Raw genomic sequence first — 21,851 nt, 5'->3', positions numbered from 1 at the left:
TGGCAATGACTACCTAAGGACAATCTAATAACCCTGAAGAAATCTGCCTCTCTTGTACCCTTTGTCTGTTTTCTGGTTCCATTCTACAATCCTACTATCCCTCTGCTTCCCAGGCAGTTCTCAAGGCTCCTGTGATTCCCATTTTCCCTTTCAGTGGCATTCTGTATCTGAAGGAACAGCTGTTCCACTGTAAACAACTTACCCAGCCCACAGAAGAAGGGGCTGAAAGCAAAGTTGGTTCTTACCTGCTAATTTCCGTTCTTGTAGTACCACAGATCAGTCCAGACTCCTGGCTTTTGCCTCCCCTCCAGCAGATGGGAGACAGAAGTTTTGACGGAGCTGCCCTATATCCTGAGGTGCCACCTGCAGTCCATCAGTTTCAATAGTATTTTCTACACAAACTCGCTAATCTGCAACATTTACAAATTCGGCAGTGGGGAAAAGTCACACTGAGCACCCTCTCGGGCCTGGGACCGAGAAAAAAAAAATTGCTGTTACAAAGTAAAATCATGTAATTGCTGCATTAGTCCACTTACAGGAATATTCACTAATGCGTGGTAACTTGCTAATGTTAATGCAAGTAGTGTATGTGCTAGTTAATGACTCAATTATGTTCTTATAACCCCATTGAAAATAATGGGGCCCATGGTGCTTAATGTGTTAACCTGCTCTTTAGTCAGTATCCTTTTTATGATGGTTAATAAAATGGGTGCATATTTTTATGGCTAGGTCCCCCTCCTCTGCCGGAATGGAATTGCTACAGGTCCAAATACTTTTTTTTTTCCCGGGAATGCGCGAAGTCATAGTTAATGCAAATTTAGTTGTTTGCTCTAGAACTGTTTCTATGACTTGCTGTCCTTCCTTCCCTCCTCAAGCCACTGCACGTCTATGCCTTGCTTTAGGGCGATTCCAGCGCTTGAGCAAGCGGCCTCAAGCCTGGTTTCTCAGCTTTGCAGCGCCAGAGCCCCTCAAGCCTGATGCCCACCAATTGATCAAACACGTTATGAAATCCAATTTAGATTTATTTAAAAATCCGATGATGATCAAAATTAGAGGAGACAGAAGCACGTTCGTGTTGGGCAGGGAGCGCAGTACCATGAAGGTCCCTTCGGGTTCGGCTCTTCCCAGGATGCCGGAAGTGCTGCGCTGGCTGCAGGGTGGGTGGTGGAACAGTAGAACTTCCGGGTCACGGTTGCAGGCGCTGATTTGCCGTCACGCCGGAAGTGTTTGCGCAGGCGCAGTGCCCACCTTTGATGAAGCTGTGGGCGGCGTTGCAGAACCAGAGTTAGAAAAGTAAATTGTATAAAAGTAAGAAGGTGGCAGAAAGATGTTCTTGCAGGCAAGTGCCTTCAAGCCTAATTATCATCGATGTCTGTAATTTGCTTGGAGTCTTTTTTTCTTTTATAAACCGGGATTGATCATTTCAACCCGATTAGATCCTGCTCTGAAATTATAAAGCAGCAGGTGCGATGGGGGGGGGGGCGGTCTGCATTTGTTAGAAGCTGCGGGAGAATAATCTTTAAAGCTAACGTAAGGGCTCAGCCGTGTGAGAGGAAAGCGCAGCCTCTCTGTCTCCCATCGCTGGGGCTGAGATCTTTATCTCCTGAACGAAAACTCTTTGTACCAAACGTGATTGTGCATCTGAGCACAGCTGTGAGGCTGCTGCAGCGCTGCCTGCGTTTGTTTGCCTTTAATCTCCCTCCTCCTCCTCCCCAGGGCAGAGCGGGACTGAGCAATTGGAAAGCAGCAGCATTAGCTGAACACCTCGGGTTACTAATTTTGTAGTTGCTTGGTCCTGTTCTAGCTGCTTGTACTACACAGAGGTCGCTTTTGTTTGATGCCTAGCATTTTGTATTTGCTATGCTTTCACACTTTTTTTTTTTTAAATAAAAGATGTATGCCTTTAATACAGCCACACCTTTCGTTTTTAAAAAGTTTCTTTCCATAAGTCGACTTTTCAGCAGTTTGTTTATGGTTAGCACAGCAGACCCCAATTTGCTTAGATTCATTGCTGGCAGTGGTGATGGTGTGGACCTCCTGCTCTTGTGTTTGTGTCTCTCTTAGGTGCTAATGCAATAACGGAATTATGGAAGACAAGAGAAAGCGAGCCAGAGTCCAGGGAGCGTGGGCAGGGCCTGACATGGGCAGTATGGCTTCTCGCTCAGGTAAGATTTGGGATGGGGAAGAGAAATGAATCCCATGTAGATCTATCTATGGGACTCTTGTCGCAGTCTCCCCTACATAGGAATGAGCTATAGCTGTACATAGCCATTTCCCAGCTGTTTCTTTCTACACAGGATGTAGTCAGTGGCCTTTCTGGTTGCCTGGGTACCCACAGCTGCTGGGACAGATGACCAGAAGTCACTGTCCCGATGTGTAGCTTGGCAGAAGCCTCTCTGAATCATGGGTCTGTAGACTGAGTCAGTGCTCCACTATATTTGAAAAAAATTCTGCCTTTTGTAGTAGTTGAAGCAGAGTCATTGAAATATGACCTTTTATCAGACACTGTATGTTATCTGTGGGAAGCATGTGTCCATGGTGGGCTGAATGCATGTGGTTCTAGCTTATTGCTTCTTTCTAGTAAAAGATAAACTAAGCCCCACCTTCCCCAAATGTGAGTTGTGAGGTTACTTTGAGCAGGTGTATGCCGCACTTAGCTTTCTTTCATACTCTCACCTTCTCCAGCTTTAGCTTCTCAGGTTTGTGGGGCACACAACCTTCCTGGCAACTCAAGACAGACAAGATGGGGCAGAGAGATGCAGTTTGTGTTTAAGGAACCAACTGAGGTATGTGAGCAATTTGGAATAAGAATTCTTGTAATGTAGGAGCTTTTCCTTGTCCATAGATCATAATAACAGGATAGAAATTCAAGCATCTTTCTCACCTCATTCTATGGTTCCTCATTACCTGTCTTCTGTCTCCCTGCATCCTTCCTACTGAACTCTCTTCATTGGGCACGTGGCTCTTATCTGTGCTGCCCTATTCCACCGCCAGTTCACTGTGCCACACTTTCAACATTGCTGTACCTTATGCATGGAATAAACTTCCTAATTCATTAACATGGTCCCTCCTTTTTTTTTTTTAAATCCTAAACACTTCTCTTTAATAAATACACTTCCTACAGATTCTTGTTGGTCATGTGTGTGTTGTCTTTACTAAATTGTAAGCTGCATGAAGAAGGGACTGTCTCTCTTACATGTATGGATACAGTGCTGCATATGTCCAGTAGCGCTTTAAAAATAGTATTAGAAGTGCAGAGAATCCAGGTTTGCTATTGAGCTGTTCACTAGTTCTTGGCTTAAAATTTCTTTTTACCATAAACTCACTACAGTACAAGACTTGATATGCAAAGGCACTCTCTTAAATTGAGCTGCATAGCTCAGGAGAGAGCTGGTTCCCTTATAGACTTCTTTATTGGTTTATTTCTAGATTTTTCACCCTGGGTTTTTAGCCAGCTGTTAAGACAGCCTCATCAACCAATCACTTTGAAGCATTCATCCAGCAGGGTAAAGGTGCAAAAGGAAAATGGAATATGTAAAGCTGTTGGTGACTAAGATTAGTAGCATTGGGTACTGCTATTCCTGATATAGGGAGCCTTGTGTTGACGAAAAATGAAAGGCAGAGGATGCATTCAATGCTGATTGCTTGCTTTCATATTGCATGAGCAAAACAGGTTTATCAAGAACATTTTAGGGTAGCTTGGATATGTGCACAGGGACCTTGCTAAAAGGCTGTTGCTTTCTTTCAGGTCATGCGCAGAGTTCCTGAACCACGTATAATTGAGTAAGTGCATAGCAGCTATAAGAGGAATGCAAACCACAGCACGCAAGAAGGGTTATTGTTTGGGTCACAAGCAGGCATTGCAGCACACGGGGAGGATTATCTCTGGGCAAGAAGAAGCATGCAGTACACAAGAAGAGGTATCCCCGAGTAAGAAGAGTTGTAATACACATCCTTCAGGTCAGACCAGGGGAAAATACATCCTGAATCGAAGTAATTGGTTCATATTATTAAGGAAACATCCACCGTCTGTCTTATGATTGCAGTTTTGCTGTTTTTTCCCAATCCGATTAAATGTTTATGGAAGGACTTCTGGCAGGTTCCTATGAGACAAAGCAGAAGTCTTTTAGACCATGAGTTTCTGCACAGTAAACCTGTTCCTTGTCTTTAGAAGACAAATAGTCCATAAGCTGACTTTCTGTCTGTCTCTGAACGTCTGGGCGTGTTCTTTTGTCTCTTTGTAACTCCAAGCTTGGCTCTATGCCACCCTTTGTATTCTGCCTGCATTTTTCTGCAAGTCTTAAGTCAAGCATTAATAGCGGAAGCTTTACTACAAGTCTTCAGTCTTATTTAACGAGTTGTATAGGCTAGATATTACATTTATATTTTGTATACCGATATTCTGATATCAAGCATAACTGTTCACAATGTCAGTATAAATAAACAATAATACAGATAAAGATCATTCCTAGTCTAAAAAACAAAATATACAATAAACAAAAAATAGTACAAATATCAGTCATAATTGGAAAACATAAATCATTAAAAACCTTTATAAATCAAATCTGACTTTAGTCAAGTGAGCAGACTTAACCGACGGAATTGCTAACAAACCTTTATTTGCTGATTGTAAATGTTTCTGCGGCATGTGAATCCGTAAAGAAGCATTTAACCATTCTATTTTCTCACTATTAATTGATTTGTGTACTAAGCAAAGACCTTTGTACTCAGTCCTGTATTTTATCGGTAAGCAGTGTAAATCTTTCAGTATAGGTGTAATATGATATATTTTTGGGCAGCAGCATTCTATAGTAATTACAATGGTCTCAGTATTATATGGATGACAAGGAGGGCTTTACAGTAATCAATCCTGGAAAACAGAACTTGTAAAACGGTTCTAAAATCATTAAAATATAAAAATGGTTTCAGTCTTTTTAAAAGATGGAGCTTAATAAAAGGGTCTCTGATCATATGATTGAGCAGGGACTGTGTTGTAATGTGTAAGAGAGAGATGAAGTATCACAGCAAATAAGGACTGAGAGCCATCTCATTATTCCTGGTGCAGTGCCGGAGACCCAGCTGATCCCTGACTTTCTCCTTTGCAACTAGGAATATAATCTCCTGCGCCTCTCCCAGGGCTTTCTTGAATTCTTTTACCATGTTTGGGTCCGTCACCTCCACTAGAGGGTGGTTCCGTATATCAGTCGCCCTTTCCTTGAAGAAATACATCTTCCGATTTTACTCCCGAGCCTCAAACTCTGACTTCTGGTTTTAGAGCAGGGTTTGCTTCGTGTGTATTTAAACCTTTTTTGAGGTATTTGAATGTCTCTCGTAGCCTCACATCTTGCTTGACTTGGGTGGCATGCATCCCTGGAAAGGGGATGCTCCTGGGGCTGGAACAAAAGAGAAATCATTAGTATTTGTATTTTGGAACAGTAATTGCTATTGAAGATGGCAATGAAGAGTAGCTGCCTGCTGAGGAAGGGAAGCGTCTTCACATGGGAGAAATACTGCAGTCTGCTACACGCTTTCTTCTATTGCTGGCATAAGCATGAAAGACAGCCTGAGCTGGGGAGGGGATTCATATTGCACAGTGGCTGCAGGGTTTGGGCAGAACCCCAGCAGTAAAACATAAGTTGGGAGAGGATATAAAAAAGAGCAGAAAACTCCTTGGGTATTTGTGAAGGAAGGCTCATGGCATCTGATCTTAGCCCTGGTTTTGACTGGGCTGGAAACCCAAAAGGAGCAGGAAGTAACTACCAGGTCCAAAAAAAGAAACATTGCAGGCTCCTCAGACACTGATCAAGGTCATGAGCCACTGCCCACAATACTTAGAGGGGGGGCTCTTCCAAAACTGGAGAAAAGCATGGAAGCAATTCCAGGAAAAGCTGGGATCTATTTTAGATGTCACAGAAGATATTGCTATGGTACTTCCTCTCTCAAAGCATCCAGCACCGTGGAAGATACAATTCTGGGCTAGGAGTTATTGCCGTGTGCATTCATGGCTGCTGGTAAGGTGCTCGGACGCTGTACTCGGGAGACCCTGCACATAACAATAAGAGCAGCTGCCGGGCTTCCGTTCATAGAGCAGGCTCCTGCTAGAGAGAGCAGGAAAGGTTTTGCCCACGTTCTCCAGGTTTGCTTCCCTGTTTATAGTGTGGTATTGCTGTTGGATTTGTCAGAACACCTTGTGGGAATCATCCGATAGATAAGTGCTTGAGTTTTTCTTTTCTAAAAAAGTGAATCTTGCTAAAGTTTGACCTACAGAAGTTCTTGGGCTCGCTTGGTGACATCCTGGTTCATTTTCTTTTCTTAGCAAAGCTGGAGTTTACGATCTGAGCATAACAGCAGCAGGAATCTCCAGGTAGGGGAGGTGTAAATTACTTTTCATATAGGACCTGGTAGAATTCTTCTCTCTTTCTCTTTCACAGCTGTGATTTTTTTTCTTGGCTTCCTGCACCAGGCTTAGTCTCTTCCCCTCTTTCATTGATCTGAAAGAAGCAGATTGGATGTTTGAACAGCTCCACAGGGAGGTTCCATGGAGTCAGAAAACCAATTTCAGACCTGGTAAGCTGGGGGATTTGACTTAGGAAAGGTTAGAGCGGTGATGCATGAGTTCAAATCCTGGCTCTGCCAGGAACTCCCTGTGTGACCCTGTGCCTCTCTTTAGAACTTTGCTCTGCCAGTGAGTCTGTGCACAGCCCTCCCTAGGCCTCACTTCTAATCCCACATTCACCAGTGATTCCATCGGAACAAGCCACTTTCTCTGCTTGTGCCTCTGTACACAAATAGTTTAATAGCTCTAGTAGTGAATATTATTTCCTTTTTCATTTGAAAGCTGTCGTACAGGCCAGATATTAAATCAATAGTTGGGGTTTCCACAACAGCAGTGGGATTACATTTTATTAGTTTGGGATTCACAGCTGTATTACAATTGTCCAGCAGAGGACACTCGTGCTGTTTGCTAGCACCTCTGCTCATCTTGTACCTAAGCGTGTATCAGCTCAGCTTTCTCGTTCCTCTCTTGCCTTTTGCTTGCAGATGGTTTTTATCAGGAGCCAAGGCTGACAGCCTGGTATGGAGAGCTCCCCTACACTTACTCCCGAGCCACCATGCAGCCGAATCCTCACGTGCGTATTCTTTCCCTACCCAGCACGGGCTGAAACTTTCACTTCGCTTCTGCCTGATGCAACAAGACTGGCCCTCTAAGGATTATACTAGACTTTTCCCAAAACACCCGCAAATGTTATTCCTGCACTCCCACACCCTGTCCTTCCCTCCCTGATCTGTGCTTGCTGCCAATCCTTCTCCCTCCTCTCGGCTTCACGCTGTTTGTTCTTTGCTCAGTGGCACCCTCTGCTGACGATGCTGAAGGACCGCATCGAGGAGATCACTGCATACACCTTCAACTCCCTGCTCTGCAACCTGTATAGGAATGAAAAAGACAGCATTGACTGGCACAGCGATTCTGAGCCCTCGCTGCGGAAGAGCCCTGTCATCGCCTCTCTCAGCTTTGGAGACACGCGTACCTTTCAGATGAGGCAAAAACCTGGCCCTGTAAGTAGCACCTGTAACTTTTGTTTCCAGAGCCGATGGAATCACTGGTGTGTGTGTGATTTGTATTTCGTTTGGTCTGTGGGCTCAGAAAGCTGAGAATGTCTTCAGCCTAGACTACACAACTATTACTGCATCGATTTATAGGCAGGCAAAACTAGGGAGAGTCGACACATATACAACCTATCCTTATATTCATACACAGCCACATAGCAAGTGAAAAACACCTGCAGTATTTCCAGCCTGTTTTAAGTACATTGAGTTGCTTTAGACAGCTTAAGCCTTTGCTTCGCTTGCAGACTCTGGTATCTCACACGTGCTGTTACATGCTGGGGCTTTCAGAGCTGAGATGACACGGGAGCTGCTAAGTCTGAATGTCAGGTGTTACGTTCAGAATAAAATGGTCCTGGTGAGCTGGTGCTGTGACTCTTCCTGCTCTGGTGGGCACTGAGATTCAGCAGCACTAAAGGAATGTCTCTGGCATCCTGAGAGCTGTTGTGTCGTTGCTGTGGTTCTGCATGCCAGCTATGTGTGGATCTCACTGTGCGTCATGCACACGCCTACTGCTGGCTGGGGAGTCTGAAGCGTGATATGTCACAGGGAAGCAGGCTTTTGCAGATTTGCAGGGCTAGCTTTTTTTTTTTTCTACTACCAGGCGTTATCCCCGTAGCGTCTCTGTGCATACCCCACTCCTCTGAAATGCAGAAGAAAATCGTTATTGTGTAGACGTCAATACCTGACACCAGTGCAGTCGTCTTGTTTGGTTCTTTAACAGTATTGCAACTGACAGAGAATGAGGCAGTCCAGATGGTACAAAGTTGTTTTCCCATTGCAAGGCTCTTTCCTAATGCACGATGCAGACAGCTGAGTGTGAGAGCAGTGTACCTCTGCTAGCATTTCTTCAGGAAGCTCTTGTTGGGGTAGTCCCGCGCTATGGGGCCGTTTTGTGATGTGCCACTCCCTTATTACAAGCAGGGCTGCAGCTTGTAGGTTGATGTAAAACCTGGAAGACTTCTGCCCATCTTAGAACCACTGCTCCATCTCTGCACCTTTCCTCTGGCTCTTCGGCCTCCACGCTCCATCCCTTGCCAGCTCTGCTGTTTGGCCGTTCTTGGGCCTTAGCCCTCTCCCACCAGCAGACCTTCACTTTCCTCTTCCTCGAGCGTCGGAGGTGGTGGTGGTGGTAAGAGGATGGAGTGAGCGGGGTGGACAGGCTGCTGGGAAGGAAATGCCCCCCCCCCCCCCAAAGAGAAAAAAGCCCATGATTTTCTGTATCTACATAAAACTTTAAAATAGGTTAAACTTTATAAATCACACCACCTTAGTTATAGTTAATCCCTCATAAATTACTATTTGATTCTCTACCTGTAATGCCTCATAAGGATGTGTGATGGCTCGCTCCTTGATTGAGTGCCTTATCACATTCACTGTAAGGCTTGCTATGATAGGGTGGTCCCTCACAAGCCTCATTATGATAGGGTGGTCCCTAGATACCGTGTTACGTTTTGGGCAAGGTTAGGAAGGAAAAAATGGACTTGCAAAGGGCTCAGAATACTGGGGGGAGACGGCAGGTAACACCGGCTCCATCTGAGATCCCTCACCCGCACCCCAGAGCAGGAAGGAGAAAAGCCAGCTCGCTGCCTGTAACCAAGGAAACAGCAGAGGAGCCAGCCGAGAAGATTTATGGCTCATTGGTAGGTTGTGAAGCCAGAATTTTGGCTCCTAGCAAATATCATGATATTTAAAATACAAAACAGAAATCTAATTATAAGATAATGTGGGCAGGCAGTGTGAAAGCTCTGTGAAACCACATTTCTGACTGAAAAGTACTGAGCCCCACACACGGCTCTGCCTACGCCCTTCATTCTTGCCTTGCGGTATCCATTCTGTTCTCTCTCTCCTATGACCAGCGCTGCTCAGTCCTGACCTGGTAGAGAGACGCACGCCCGCAGCTCTTCCAGTGTGGAAACCCTTCACATTGATGTTTCCTGCTTCACTGTGTGACTGACCTCGTCTAATCCTTTGACACTAGCAGCCTCCCCTTCAGCGTGCGACAGTAATGATGGTCTCCCTCTCGTTGTAGGCTTGATTCACCTTTCGTGGAACTGAATCAACAAACGCAAAGCATCAGTCGAGAGAAAGTACTCGCATTCACACCAGTCCTCATGCCCTTGCTAAGGCATTGGTAGTTTATTTTCAAACTGTTAGCATTTCTTTTTCCCCCTGTGTCAGAGTCTCCTATGGATCTGGGATGCGTAAGTGCCAGATTATGTAAATGAGAGAGAAGTCTGGGCATGTGTTTTGGCCTTCTTGCCTTTTAAAGATCAAGCTGACATCACACATCTAGGGATGTTCAATACTTACCTGTCTGCTGTAAAAAGCTATAATCTCTCTCAAACCAAATTATTTACCTCTGCAAGCTTCCGACTTCTCGACCTTTACTATCTTTCAGCTTCCAGGGCTGTACTGTGCAATTTGCACAGGAAGTGCATATCTTAAGGAACTATCTTTCATACAAATCTTTCTTTTAAGGCACAGGTGGAAAAAGTAATACAAGGAGCATTTTGGAAGCTGAGAGTTACATGGTAACTTTCCTAGAGTGTAGCAGATGGACTCAGGACCAATGGGTATAGTGTGATCCTGATAGCAAATGGAGACAGATTTCAGTCTGATGTCAGCACTACATATACCCCTGCAGAAAGCTCTGCTCTTCAGTATTTCTCCGTCTCCAGCAGATGGTGGACATACATCCCTCTATGGGGATTGCTTCAGATTTTAGGAGAACTATAAAAAAAAAAAGAAGCCCCACTCTCCTATGGTGATATCACATGGTCCCTCTAGTTGAGAATTCCTGAGGTGATGTCCGTGGTCCTTCAGATGTGTATCTTGTTTTCCGGCAGCATGGACTTAGCTGATTGTACAGCTTAAAGGCAGCAGGTGCATGAAGCAGAGCATGGTGGTGACAGTTTCACCCCCCCCGGATTGCAATGATGAGGCAGATCCTGACTCCCTGGAAAATGGGGAAATTCCTCCGGGACTGGAACCGTATCTGACCATGTTGCGGTTCTTTCATAGAGATGAACTGCCGGCCCTGATTTCCCAGACCTTGAAGATGCTGGGAGTACCTGGGGCAGATTCATTTATTTATTTTATTTATTTATTTATTTATTGTTTTTGTTATACCGAGTTTCATGACAGGCATCACATCAACCCGGTTTACAATTAACAAAGTGTGTAAAACATAACATAACGTAAAACAATGTTCTCAAAAAGAACCTTGAACTTTAAATATCGTGAATCAGATATAGGAATTGAGAAAGTTACAATAAATCAGGGAAATCAACTTGGAGCTGGAAAAGGGGAGAGATTGCACAGAGCAATATTAACATTTCAGTCTATTAATGTAATAGAGTAGCATAGTGAGTAAATAAGAATATGTGAGAAACTGTGGCAATACCTCACTATGGAACGGAACATAAATAACCAAATGCATAAATACGACAGTGTTATGATAAAAGTTCAGCAGGTATTGATGATTGTCAATTTAAGGTTGATTGAATTGTATTTGGTCCAGTTATTGGATAAGAGTTTGTGCTATTTAATGGAGGAATTATTCAAGGCTTGGAAATGCTTTTTTGAAAAGCCAAGTTTTTAGTCTTTTCCTAAATGTTAGAGAGCATGGCTCCTGTCTCAAATCTGGTGGGATAGAGTTCCAGAGAGTTGGACCTGCTGAAGAGAAGGCTCTGAGACTCAATGATTTATGTTGGTAGGTTTTGGCCTTTGGTATTTGGAGTGACTCTTTGTAGTGTTCCCTGATAGGTCTGGCGGAAGTGTATTTTTTAAGAGGTATTTGTAGGTCGAGGTGCGTGTTTTGGTTGATAGTTTTGTATATGATGTTAATGGTTTTATACATGATTCTATAGTGGATCGGTAGCCAATGGAGGTTTTTGAGGATAGGTGAAATGTGGTCCATTTTCCTGGAGTTTGTGAGGACTCTGGCTGCAGAGTTCTGGACCATTTGTAGAGGTTTGGTATAGGAAGCTGGGAGGCCTAGTAGTAATGAGTTGCAATAATCTAATTTGGAAAAGATTATTGCTTGCAAAATTGTTCTAAAGTCTTGGGCGTGAAAAAGTGGTTTAATTCTTTTCAGGATATGTAATTTGTAGAAGCAGTCCTTGGTGGTTTGGTTAATGAAAGGTTTGAGGTTGAGTCGATTGTCCAGGATGGCTCCTAAATCTCTTACGTGGGCTGTTTGAAGGAGTGTGGGTGGTTTTGGGTGTGTATTTTTGTTTTCCGGTGATATGAGCAGGAATTCTGTTTTAGAAGCATTAAGTACCAGGTTTAGACTGGTGAGGAGAAGTTTAATTTCTACTAAGCAACTGTCCCAGTATTCCATTGTTTTAGATATTGATTCTTCTATGGGGATCACGATCTGTACGTCGTCTGCGAAAAGGAAGTGTTTCAGGCTTAGTTTTGTAAGAAGTTGACAAAGTGGTAGGAGGTAGATATTGAATAGCGTGGGTGAAAGTGAAGAACCCTGCGGCACCCCTCTATTAGAATGGTGGTATTGGGATTCTTTATTGTGGATTTTGACTCTATATCTTCTATTTTCAAGGAATGTTTTGAACCAGTTTAGTGTGGCACCTGTTAAACCAATGTTTGCCAGCTGTTTTAGAAGGAGGGTGTGGTTGACGGTGTCGAATGCCGCCGAAAAGTCAAGGAGGATTAGTAAATATGCTTGGCCTTTGTCAATTCCAGAGAGGAGGAAGTCCGTGAGTGAGAGTAGTAGCGTTTCAGTGCTTGCGGCTTTGCGATTCATGTCTGAGCCAAAGAAGAATCCCAGTTTGGTTTCTTCGTATAAAGCCTCTTGTTTTTTTCCCTGTTATGGAAGCCATTCGAGAATTGATTGATCTTGAATGGGATGCTCGGGAGGCAAACTTCAAAGGGGGTCAGACATTGGAAGGCCTGTAACCCCTGGATCCAGTGGTGAGAGAGCGTTTGTGTTTTCCGAAAGTAGATGCGTTGGTCTGTGCCATCTCTAAATGGGCGACTATTCCCGTGGAGGGAGAAGCAGCCTTGAAAGATGTGCATGATAGGAGAATTGAGGCCTGGTTGCTCGCTCTTGTCTGCTTCTCTCTCTCAAGTTGATTCTGGGGTGAACTCCAGAGCAGTTATGGAACCTGCCGCTGCCTTTTTAGCAGATGCGGGCTACGATTTGGTCCATGCCTCGGCTAGGGGAGTGGCTTCAGTAATATCGACCAGATGCCCAACCAACTTCAAAAAGAGACTAAAAACCTTACTATTCGAACAAGCATTCCAGTCATGATAATTATATACCTCTACAACACCTCCCATCCCAAAAACCTAAATAAAACTCTCATACCATTCTTATATTAGAACACAGATGCCTATTAAGACAAATCTGCTTCTTCCCTCTCCAGTTTGTTCCAAGTTATTGCTCCCCCCACTCTGACCCAATCTTACCCTAACCCAAAATTCATACCCTGTATTATATATTTAGTATTAGGTTTAATATTCTATCATGCTTGTTTATTACAGTTTCATGCAACTTTAGCATTCTATGTTATTAGCATTAACATTTTATGTTCTATGTAATTAGCATGCTCTCATGCTTGTGTTTTAGTTTCAATGTAAACCGAGACGATATGCAATATCTTGCATGAAGCTCGGTATATAAAAATGTTAAATAAATAAATTACGGCTGTGTAATCGGTCTGGTGATGTGACCTCCAAAGCTAATCTTACGAAGTTGCCCTTTAAAGGTTCCATCTTGTTTGAGAGTAAGTTGGAGAAATTGGCCAGTATCTGGGGCGATTCCCTGGTTCCTTATTACCAGAGGATAAGAAATAATTGCAGCACCCCTTTGGTATGAAGGGTCGTCTTAGGGGTTCCAAGCAGGTCGACCTTTCAGAGGACTCTGCCTTTCAGGTCTCAGTCCTTTTGTCCCAGACACCCCAAGAGAAGTGTGGGCTTGGGTGGCACACCTCCCAAACCTCACAATGGTTTGCCAACCCACCCCCAGAGACAAGAGATGGGGGGGATCTCTCTTATCAGAGGTGGGTCAAAATCACATCGGATCTGTGGGTCCTGGAGGTGATACAAGAAGAATATGCGTTGGAATTTTGCAGTGTTCCTCGGGACATGTTTAGAAGAAGCAAGCAGTAGAATCTACCCGGTCAAGGCTTCTCAGTCTGAGGGTTGTGGTTCCAGTGCCTACATCTCAGGAACATATGGGGCAATATTCCATTTATTTTGTTGTGCCCAAGAAGGCGGGCTCCTTTCATCCCATCCTGGATCTCAAAGGAGTCAACCGTCATTTGCAGGTGACTTATTTTCGCATGGAAACCTTGTACTCTGTGATAATGGCTGAGCAGTCGGGGGAATATCTGACCTCTCTGGATTTATCCAAGGCCTACCTCCATATTCCCATCCAGTTAAAGCAACGTTTTCTGCATTTTGCGGTGCTGGGGCACCATTATTAATTTTCGGCGATGCCTTTTAGTCTAGCCACTACTCCCAGAACATTTTCCCAGGTTATGGCGGTGGTGGCAGCAGAGTTGAGAGAGAATGGGATTCTAATATACCCATATTTGGATGACTGGCTCTTTCGAGCCAAGTCTTTCTGGAAGAGAGTTGCCTGATAACACGCAAGGTGATATCCTTGTTGCAGGAGCTTGTTTGGGTAATGAACATAGCCAAGAGCAGTCTTCAGCTTTCTCAGTCATTGGAATATCTGGGTGATGATTCAATACGAGGCCAGGCAAAGCTTACCTGCCAGAAACTCTGATTCAGAAGTTGATGTCGCAGGTGCGTCCTTTTGGTGAACATTGTATGCTCAACAGTGTGGTCATATCTGCAGGTACTCAGTTTGGCAGCAACCCTGGAAGTGGTGCCATGGGCAAGAGCGCATATGCATGCTCTTCAGCACTCCCTGCTGTCTCGTTGGAACCTACAGTTGCAGGACTATTAGGTTCGGCTCCACATGGTTGCAGGAGGTTCATCTGAGAGAGGGCATTTCCTGATGTCGCCAGACTGGCTGATCCTCATGAAAATGAGTCTCCAGGGTTGGGGAGCAGACTCTCAGAACTAACTGTGCAAGGGCACGGGAACACAGAAGAGTCTCTCTGGAACATCAATCGCCTGGAAGCCAAGGTGGTCTGCTTGGCATGCTAGCAGTTCAGCTACAGTCTGCAGGGTCAAGCGGTTCAAATAATATCAGACCAACGCAATGACAGTTGCTTACATCAATCGGCAGGGAGGAACCAAGAGCCAGCAAGTGTCACTGGAAATAGACTAACTTATGGAATGGGCGGAAATGCATCTGCAGGTGATCTCGGCCTCTCACATTGCAGGAAAAGACATTGTAAGAGCAGACTTTTTCAGCTGGGAGAGTCTGGACCCGGGAGAATGGGTGTTGTCAGACAAGCTGTTTCAGCTGATAGTGGATTGCTGGGGCCTTCTGTTCCTAGACCTGTTGGCGACTTCTCACAATGTGAAGGCTCCTCGCTTCTTCAGTTGTAGGAGAGATTCAAAGTCCTTGGGTATCGATTCTCTCATACAAGTCTGGCCAGAAGACAAGTTTGCTGAATGCCTTTCCCCCATGGCCCCTGTTGCGCAGAATAGTTCGCAGGATCGAAGGCCACAGGGGGATGATGCTCCTGGTGGCACCGGATTGACCCAGAAGACCATGGTATGCAGATCTGTTAAGACTCAAGTAGAGACTCCCCTTCGTCTTCTGCCACCCAAGAATCTGTTGCAGCAGGGACCTATCCTTCACAAAGATCCAGCTCTATTTTGTCTTATGGTCTGCCCTTGAAAGGGCTCGCTTGTTGAAGTGTGGTTTAATCTTCTGTAGTGATTGCCAACTTGCTGCATGCTTGGAAGTTCTCCATTTCCTTAACCTATATGTGAGTTTAGCGAGAATTTGAGGCTTGGTATGAGGATGAAATGTTTTTCCTTCTTCAGTGAAGATCCCGCTCAGTTTGGATTTTTTTTGCAGGATTGATTTATTTAAATGTTTTTATATACAGTCATACACTTGAAGTTCACAAGGTCATAACGGTTTACATAAAAACATTCATAGATAAAAATAACACACAAGGTAAACTCACATATAAAATAAAAGGATATTAATAGCACAAACAATTCCAGAGCATCTTATTTATCAATTGGGTTGTCTTAATGCTAAGCCTATGTTAAGTGTTAGGCATTTTTAAAGAGCCAAGTTTTCAGGTCAGGCTTGAAATTCTATCTGATGTCGTTCTTAGTTCTTCTGGCATGGAGTTCCAGAGTTTTGGGCCAGCTGCAGATAACAGCCTGTCTCTTGTTTTGAGTCAAATGAGTGTCTCTTATTGTAGGGATTTTTAAATAAGGGTTTAATAATGGGTTATATAATAGGTTAAATAAGGGGTTGGCCCTTAATTCCTTGAAAGTACAGGTTACGGCTCTTGCCTGTTTCAGAGGCCAGGTCAATAATTAATCTTTATCATCTCATTGTGATGTGGCTTGTTTGTTGAAGGGAGTGAATCATCTTCATCCTCCCTTGCGGTTACTGGTTCCCTTGTGGAGTCTTAACCTGGTGTTGGATTTCTTGGCGGGTCCTTTGTTTTGACCTCTGCATAGCCTTTCCTTGCTGCTATTGACTTTGAAAACAGTGTTTCTGGTGGTGATATGTTCTGCGTACCGAATGTCCGAGCTAGAGGCCTTGTTTTGTTGTAAGCCATTTCTTTGGCAGGCTGATGTCACTGCAGAGGTATATATACTGTGATGTTAATTTGCTCCATCTGCTAGCAGAGGTGCATAACCCACTGGTCCTGAGTCCATCTGTCTACACTATGAAAAAAACAATTATCAAATAAGTAGTAATTTCTCCTTTGCCAGCATTCCTGAAATAACTGTTGGTCTCAGTCTCTCTTCTGGCATCAAAATGGGTGACTTGACCCCGTGTGATTCTCTGTCCTCTGGCAGCAATTGACTCTCCCTCCTTCTCTGGTGTTTCAGGAAGAGCATGGTGATTATACATATGTGGAGCAAGTGCATATCCCACTGGACCATGGAACACTGCTGCTGATGGAGGGTGCTACACAGGAAGACTGGCAGGTACAAGCAGTAGAAGCATGGCTCCATGGCCGGGCCAGTAGCTCAGTGGCAGTGCTGTGCAGAGGACCAAGGTTCAATGCTTGGGTCAGAGCACTGGTATGGGGCTTCTGTAGAGTCAGAATTCACAGCCTTCGTGGAGAAGGGGGCAGGAAGGAGGAGAGAGCAAGTCTTGGCCATCATTCAGTGGTGACACCTAATGGCCAGATTTGAGTCTCTTATCCAGGATCCCATGGGAGCCACAGTTTCTGGCTCTTGGCTGTGCTTGCAGAAAGTGTTCTATAAAGCCAGACTAGTTTGGCAGTGAAGAAATAAAGATAATTCCAGCACATTGAAATTGCACTGATCTGACTTGCAGAAATAGTCAAGGCTGCTGAAATGCTATAAAGTGTATTAAAGGTCAGCATTAAGTTTAATTTCTGCCTTCTTGGTTCAATTTATAACTCATATGACTTAGTATATATGAGAGAAAATTATAACGTCAACCAGCTGGAAAATATTATGCAAGTTGGTGCAAGTTTAGAGGTGATGACATTTTACTGAGTTTGACGGCGTAGAAGATCTGAGCTGGAGTTTACTGTGCTTTGTCTGGTAAGCTGCACTGCACCTATTTTGAGATATAAGACAGATTTTTCTCTTGCTGGCTGTTAGTACTCATTTTTTTTTAATAGTAACTCCAAGAGGATTATCACTGTAGTAGTGGGGTAGGATATAAAATAGGGGAAAGGTAGTTGTGAATTTATTTAATTTATATTTACCTCACACCCTTCTATTGGTAGCGTGAGGTAAATGAAAGCTCTTGGTGCTGTAGGCCATTAGAGGCTAGTTCTAATTGAGCTAGAGGAAACTGCTAAGCCAAAAAAATAAACGTGACTTTAAGTGGCTAGAAACCATTTGCAGCCGAGCAGCCAGAGAAAACAGACCCACTGGTAGCAGACAAGCAAAAATACACTCCCTGGAGCCCTCCCCACCAGGAAAGGAATGTGACAGGAAGCCGACCCTGTCTCAGGATTATGTCATTGCCCTGCTATTTAATATGTATGTAAGAATAACTTGTTTTGAGTCTGATGTAATCTGCTTAGCGTGGTATGTTTCACTATAAGCGGAACAAGAATTTTCAGAGGGTAGCAAAATGGGCCTTTTGAGCCAAAGCAGCCAGAAACGCAGAGGAGCAAAGTACTCCAATGGCGGTTTTCATTAACAGATTACCTTTCCAAAATTCAGAGGGCAGCAGAACCGTTTAACATCCAGTGTGGTTTACAGTTTGTAAAGGTAATTTTACCTCTAAAATCATGAAAGCACTTTCTTAAATATGAAACATGCAATATTTTGTACTTGCAAATCTTAAAATATGACGGCAGTGATCTTGAGGGGTCATTCAACTGTGCAGTTGATTTGAACTTGAGTCTAAATGCTGTCTATTTTTGTCTCCTCCTTATTAAAGCATCGTGTGCCAAAGGAGTACCATGCCCGGGAGGCCCGGATCAATCTGACCTTTCGAACGGTTTTTCCTGAGCCTGGTGACATGCGGCAGTGATCTGTGGACTCCCCTGTGCATGCCTGCGAGGGAATACACTAATTGAAGGAGTGTCTACTGCATTTGGGAACCTAGCAGTGGCCCCTGCCAGAGCGCTCAGAATGTTGAACCCGATTCTTAGTGTCTGTGGCTGCTGAGGTCCTCTCTGAAAGAGCCCGGGGTGGTGATGGTGATCTGTGCTGCCAAGTCGGGGTCAACTCTTACTAGTTCTTCCTCTTTGAAATGGTAATTTTCAACAGTTTACGAAAACGTCTCCCAACTCCAGATCTTGCTGAGATGTGTACGGAAGTCTTCAGTTTGACTGATGCTTTCTCTCGATGGCTGTTTACACAAGATATTACATTATGCATGCTGATGTCTGATTGGCCGTTCCCATGTGTCATTATCTAGGATCTCATTACCAACATAGACCTGATGCATGATGTAATTTGTGACACAGATGCTTCCAGGGAAACTGGGAAAGAATTTCAAAATTAAAATGCTCATCTCTGTGCAGGAACCAGGATTAATTGGTAAATGTTTGTACATTATTATCCTATAACCTAAAGTTCATTCCTTTTCTTGATTTTTGAGTGTGCATGAATTTTCTGAAGGAAAAAAAAACAAATTAGTTAAAATAGAGTTTAATTTTTAATAAACTGTTAAGAACATAAGAAATTGCCATGCTGGGTCAGACCAAGGGTCCATCAAGCCCAGCATCCTGTTTCCAACAGAGGCCAAACCAGGCCACAAGAACCTGGCAATTACCCAAACACTAAGAAGATCCCATGCTACTGATGCAATTAATAGCAGTGGCTATTCCCTAAGTAAAATTGATTATTAGTAGTTAATGGACTTCTCCTCCAAGAACTTATCCAAACCTTTTTTGAACCCAGCTACACTAACTGCACTAACCACATCCTCTGGCAACAAATTCCAGAGCTTAATTGTGCATTGAGTGAAAGAATTTTCTCTGATTAGTCTTAAATGTGCTACTTGCTAACTTCATGGAATGCCCCCTAGTCCTTCTATTATCCGAAAGTGTAAATAACTGATTCACATCTACTCGTTCAAGACCTCTCACGATCTTAAAGACCTCTATCATATCCCCCCCTCAGCCATCTCTTGTTTTATTTTTTTTTCCCTACTTGTTATCCCATTTGTCATTTTGGCTTTCTAGGCATATTGCTGTGGGCTCCACAGATGTGATTATAGACTCCTTTCTTTTGCTTGGATAATGAGTACCAGGCTTGCTAATATTGCCTGTGATGTGGCTATAGGTTCTTGGTCTTTTCCTGGATTGTTGGTTGGATGCAGAACCAGATGTGTCTACACTAGTCTCTCTGCCTGTATAATGGGTTCTAGATCCATCAACACTGTCTGTAGATGTGACTGCAGGTTTCTTACTTTGCTTAGACAGTGGGTTCTAGGGTTCTCTCCACTTGCCTGAACAGTGTGTGACATTTGCTGCTGTTGCTTAAGATGTGAGTCTAGGCATGTTACCCTCAGCATACTATCACTGCCTGTAGATATAATGCTAGGCTCCTTGCCTTTGCCTTCAGAGTGGGTTCTAGGTTCATGACTGCTGGCTACAGATGCAGCTGTAACCTAGATATATTTTCCTGGATGATCTAGGTTAACTAACACTTTATACATATGTGGCTCTGAGCTGCTTCTTTTTGTCTCCATAGTGGGTTCAAGTCTTGAAGGTTCATTAATATTATATATCTGATGAAAAATGTAACATTTCTGAAAGCTTTCACTACCTGGCTTGTTCTATTACTATGAGGATATCTGAAGCGTGAAATACTGCTGCTGCTACTATTACTTAACATTTCTATAGCTCTACTCGGATGCAACAGTGCACAGACACACAAGACATCCTCTGCTCAATAGAGCTTACAATCTAATCCAAAGAAACATACAGGTCAACCGACAATTGTTAACATTTATAAGGCTGAAGGTGGACCTGCAGGCTTAAGATTTAAAAGCAGCTTCAAAAGAGTGGGTTTTTAGATGGGAATTAGGGTGATAGTCTTCCTGAGCTGATGCATTATGCTCCCTCTATTTCCAGGCACACACGGTGCAGTCAGGTGGAAAGCATGGGAATTGGTGGTAGAGGAGAAGGGCTCAGAACTGACCTGTGATGAGCGGAGTGCATGAGGAGAGGTAGTGAGGAGCCACAGAGTGAAGGCTATTTAAGGTGAATAAGAGGAGCTCGAACTGTTTGTGGGAGAAGATAGGGTGCAGTGACTTCAGAAAAGAGGTTATGTGAGTGTAGTGACTTTGGCAAAAGATAAGTTGCAAAGCTGATTTTTGGAGAGATTGTAGTGGAGAGGAGCAGGTTGCAATAGTCTGAGGGTTCTGGTGGATTCGAGAGGTGTAGCCATAATCAAAGGTATGCACTTGTTTACTTTAGTTTTTTTTTTTTTAAGTATATAAGCATAGAGCCAATCTTAATCTGCCTATCCTTTGCTTCATCTCACCTTTCCTATGTCTTCCTCTTCTTCAGAGATCCTCTGTGCTCATCCCAAGCTTTCTTGTCTCTGTCTCCCCAGGAAGACTATTCCATGTGTGTCTCATCCTTGCTGTGCAGTAATCATTCCACAGATTACTCCTGAGCCTACCCCCTTTCACCTCATGTCATGACTCCTCTTTCCACTGAAGAGACCTGCCTTCTGTCATTGTGTTCTCAGCTCCCCTTCGGCATATCCAAGTTTAGATCTTTAAGTGTGCCCGCATACACTTTATGGTATAGACCAGGGGTAGCCAACTCCAGTCCTTGAGAGCTGCAGACAGGCCTGGGTTTCAGAATATCCACCATGAATATGCATGAGAGAGATCTGCATGCACTGCCTCCATTGTATAAAAATCTATCTTGTGCATATTCATTGTGGCTGTCCTGAAAACTTGGCCTATTTGTGTCTCTAGTGGACCAGACTTGGCCACCCCTAGTACAACTGACCATTTTACTAGCTGCAGTCTGTGCCAGTTCACCCAGTTTATATCCTTTCAGAGACCTGATCTCGAAGTGCTTACAGTATTCTAAATGAGGTCTCACCAAAAATGTATACAAAGGCATTATCGCCTCCTTTGTCCTGCTTGGCTATTCCTCTCCCTATGCAGCCACAGCATCCTTCTGGCATTCGCTGCCACCATAAGATGATCAGATTCGATTACCTCCAGATCCCTGTGTTTTGTGCACATCAGAACATCAACCCCTATACAACTGTTGGGTTTTTGCAACCAAAATGCTTGATCTTACATTTTTTAGTTAATCTTAGCTGTCAAACTCTCAACTATTACTTAAGGTTTGTTGACTCGTTCCTTTGTTTTCCATACCTTACAGATGTGGGTATCTTCTGCAAAAAGAGAAGAGAACCAAAAGCACAAGCAGTAGAGCTGAGTTATTGCCACTGGGAATGTAGGCAGAAGGCTGCTGGAACATTCTGTTTTATGGCTTTTTAGCGCGTTACCCTAGAAACTGTTTTAATAGCATCTCTGCACAGTCTCTATGGTAACCCATTTTGCTGGTTTCAGCCTTGGCTGGCACATATACAGCAATGCTCATTTTGGGATGTGGCTGCTGACTGACATTCTGGGAATATCCCCTGTGCTGGGGAATTATAATACAAAGCTTATGCTTTGTTCTGTCCTGAGAGGA

The 21,851-nt window shown here is 43.8% G+C and overlaps 1 protein-coding gene and 1 long non-coding RNA gene across 15 annotated transcripts in view; one reads left to right on the top strand and one right to left on the bottom strand.

Annotated features, from left to right (window-relative positions):
* The window catches only part of LOC115079523, a 138,042-nt gene that overhangs the window by 10,376 nt on the left and 105,815 nt on the right, over window positions 1-21,851 (bottom strand). For 3 of the 4 annotated variants that reach the window (XR_003853304.1, XR_003853302.1, XR_003853301.1), the window contains one exon: window positions 246-9,659. This is a non-coding gene — a long non-coding RNA (uncharacterized LOC115079523). The remainder of the gene's footprint in view (window positions 1-245; window positions 9,660-21,851) is intronic. The other variant, XR_003853303.1, reaches the window with a different exon arrangement.
* On the top strand, window positions 1,199-18,773 carry ALKBH3 (alkB homolog 3, alpha-ketoglutaratedependent dioxygenase). 11 transcript variants are annotated; one of them, XM_029583158.1, is made up of 10 exons: window positions 1,199-1,308; window positions 2,065-2,165; window positions 2,692-2,786; window positions 3,749-3,783; window positions 6,317-6,364; window positions 6,464-6,567; window positions 7,042-7,130; window positions 7,348-7,557; window positions 16,576-16,674; window positions 18,116-18,773. In XM_029583158.1, the coding sequence occupies exons 2-10, from the start codon at window positions 2,087-2,089 to the stop codon at window positions 18,206-18,208; spliced, it is 852 nt and encodes a 283-aa protein (XP_029439018.1). In that variant the 5' UTR covers window positions 1,199-1,308; window positions 2,065-2,086; the 3' UTR covers window positions 18,209-18,773. The 11 variants fall into 11 exon arrangements, with proteins under 11 accessions (XP_029439018.1, XP_029439009.1, XP_029439016.1 ...); XM_029583149.1 differs by having other exon boundaries at window positions 2,686-2,786; XM_029583156.1 differs by having other exon boundaries at window positions 1,217-1,339.

The sequence above is a fragment of the Rhinatrema bivittatum genome, chromosome 17, assembly GCF_901001135.1.
Source record: "Rhinatrema bivittatum chromosome 17, aRhiBiv1.1, whole genome shotgun sequence".
Classification (NCBI taxonomy): domain Eukaryota; kingdom Metazoa; phylum Chordata; class Amphibia; order Gymnophiona; family Rhinatrematidae; genus Rhinatrema; species Rhinatrema bivittatum.
The sequence above is the reverse complement of the archived record's forward strand: the minus strand, read 5'-3'. Positions and strand labels throughout refer to the sequence as shown.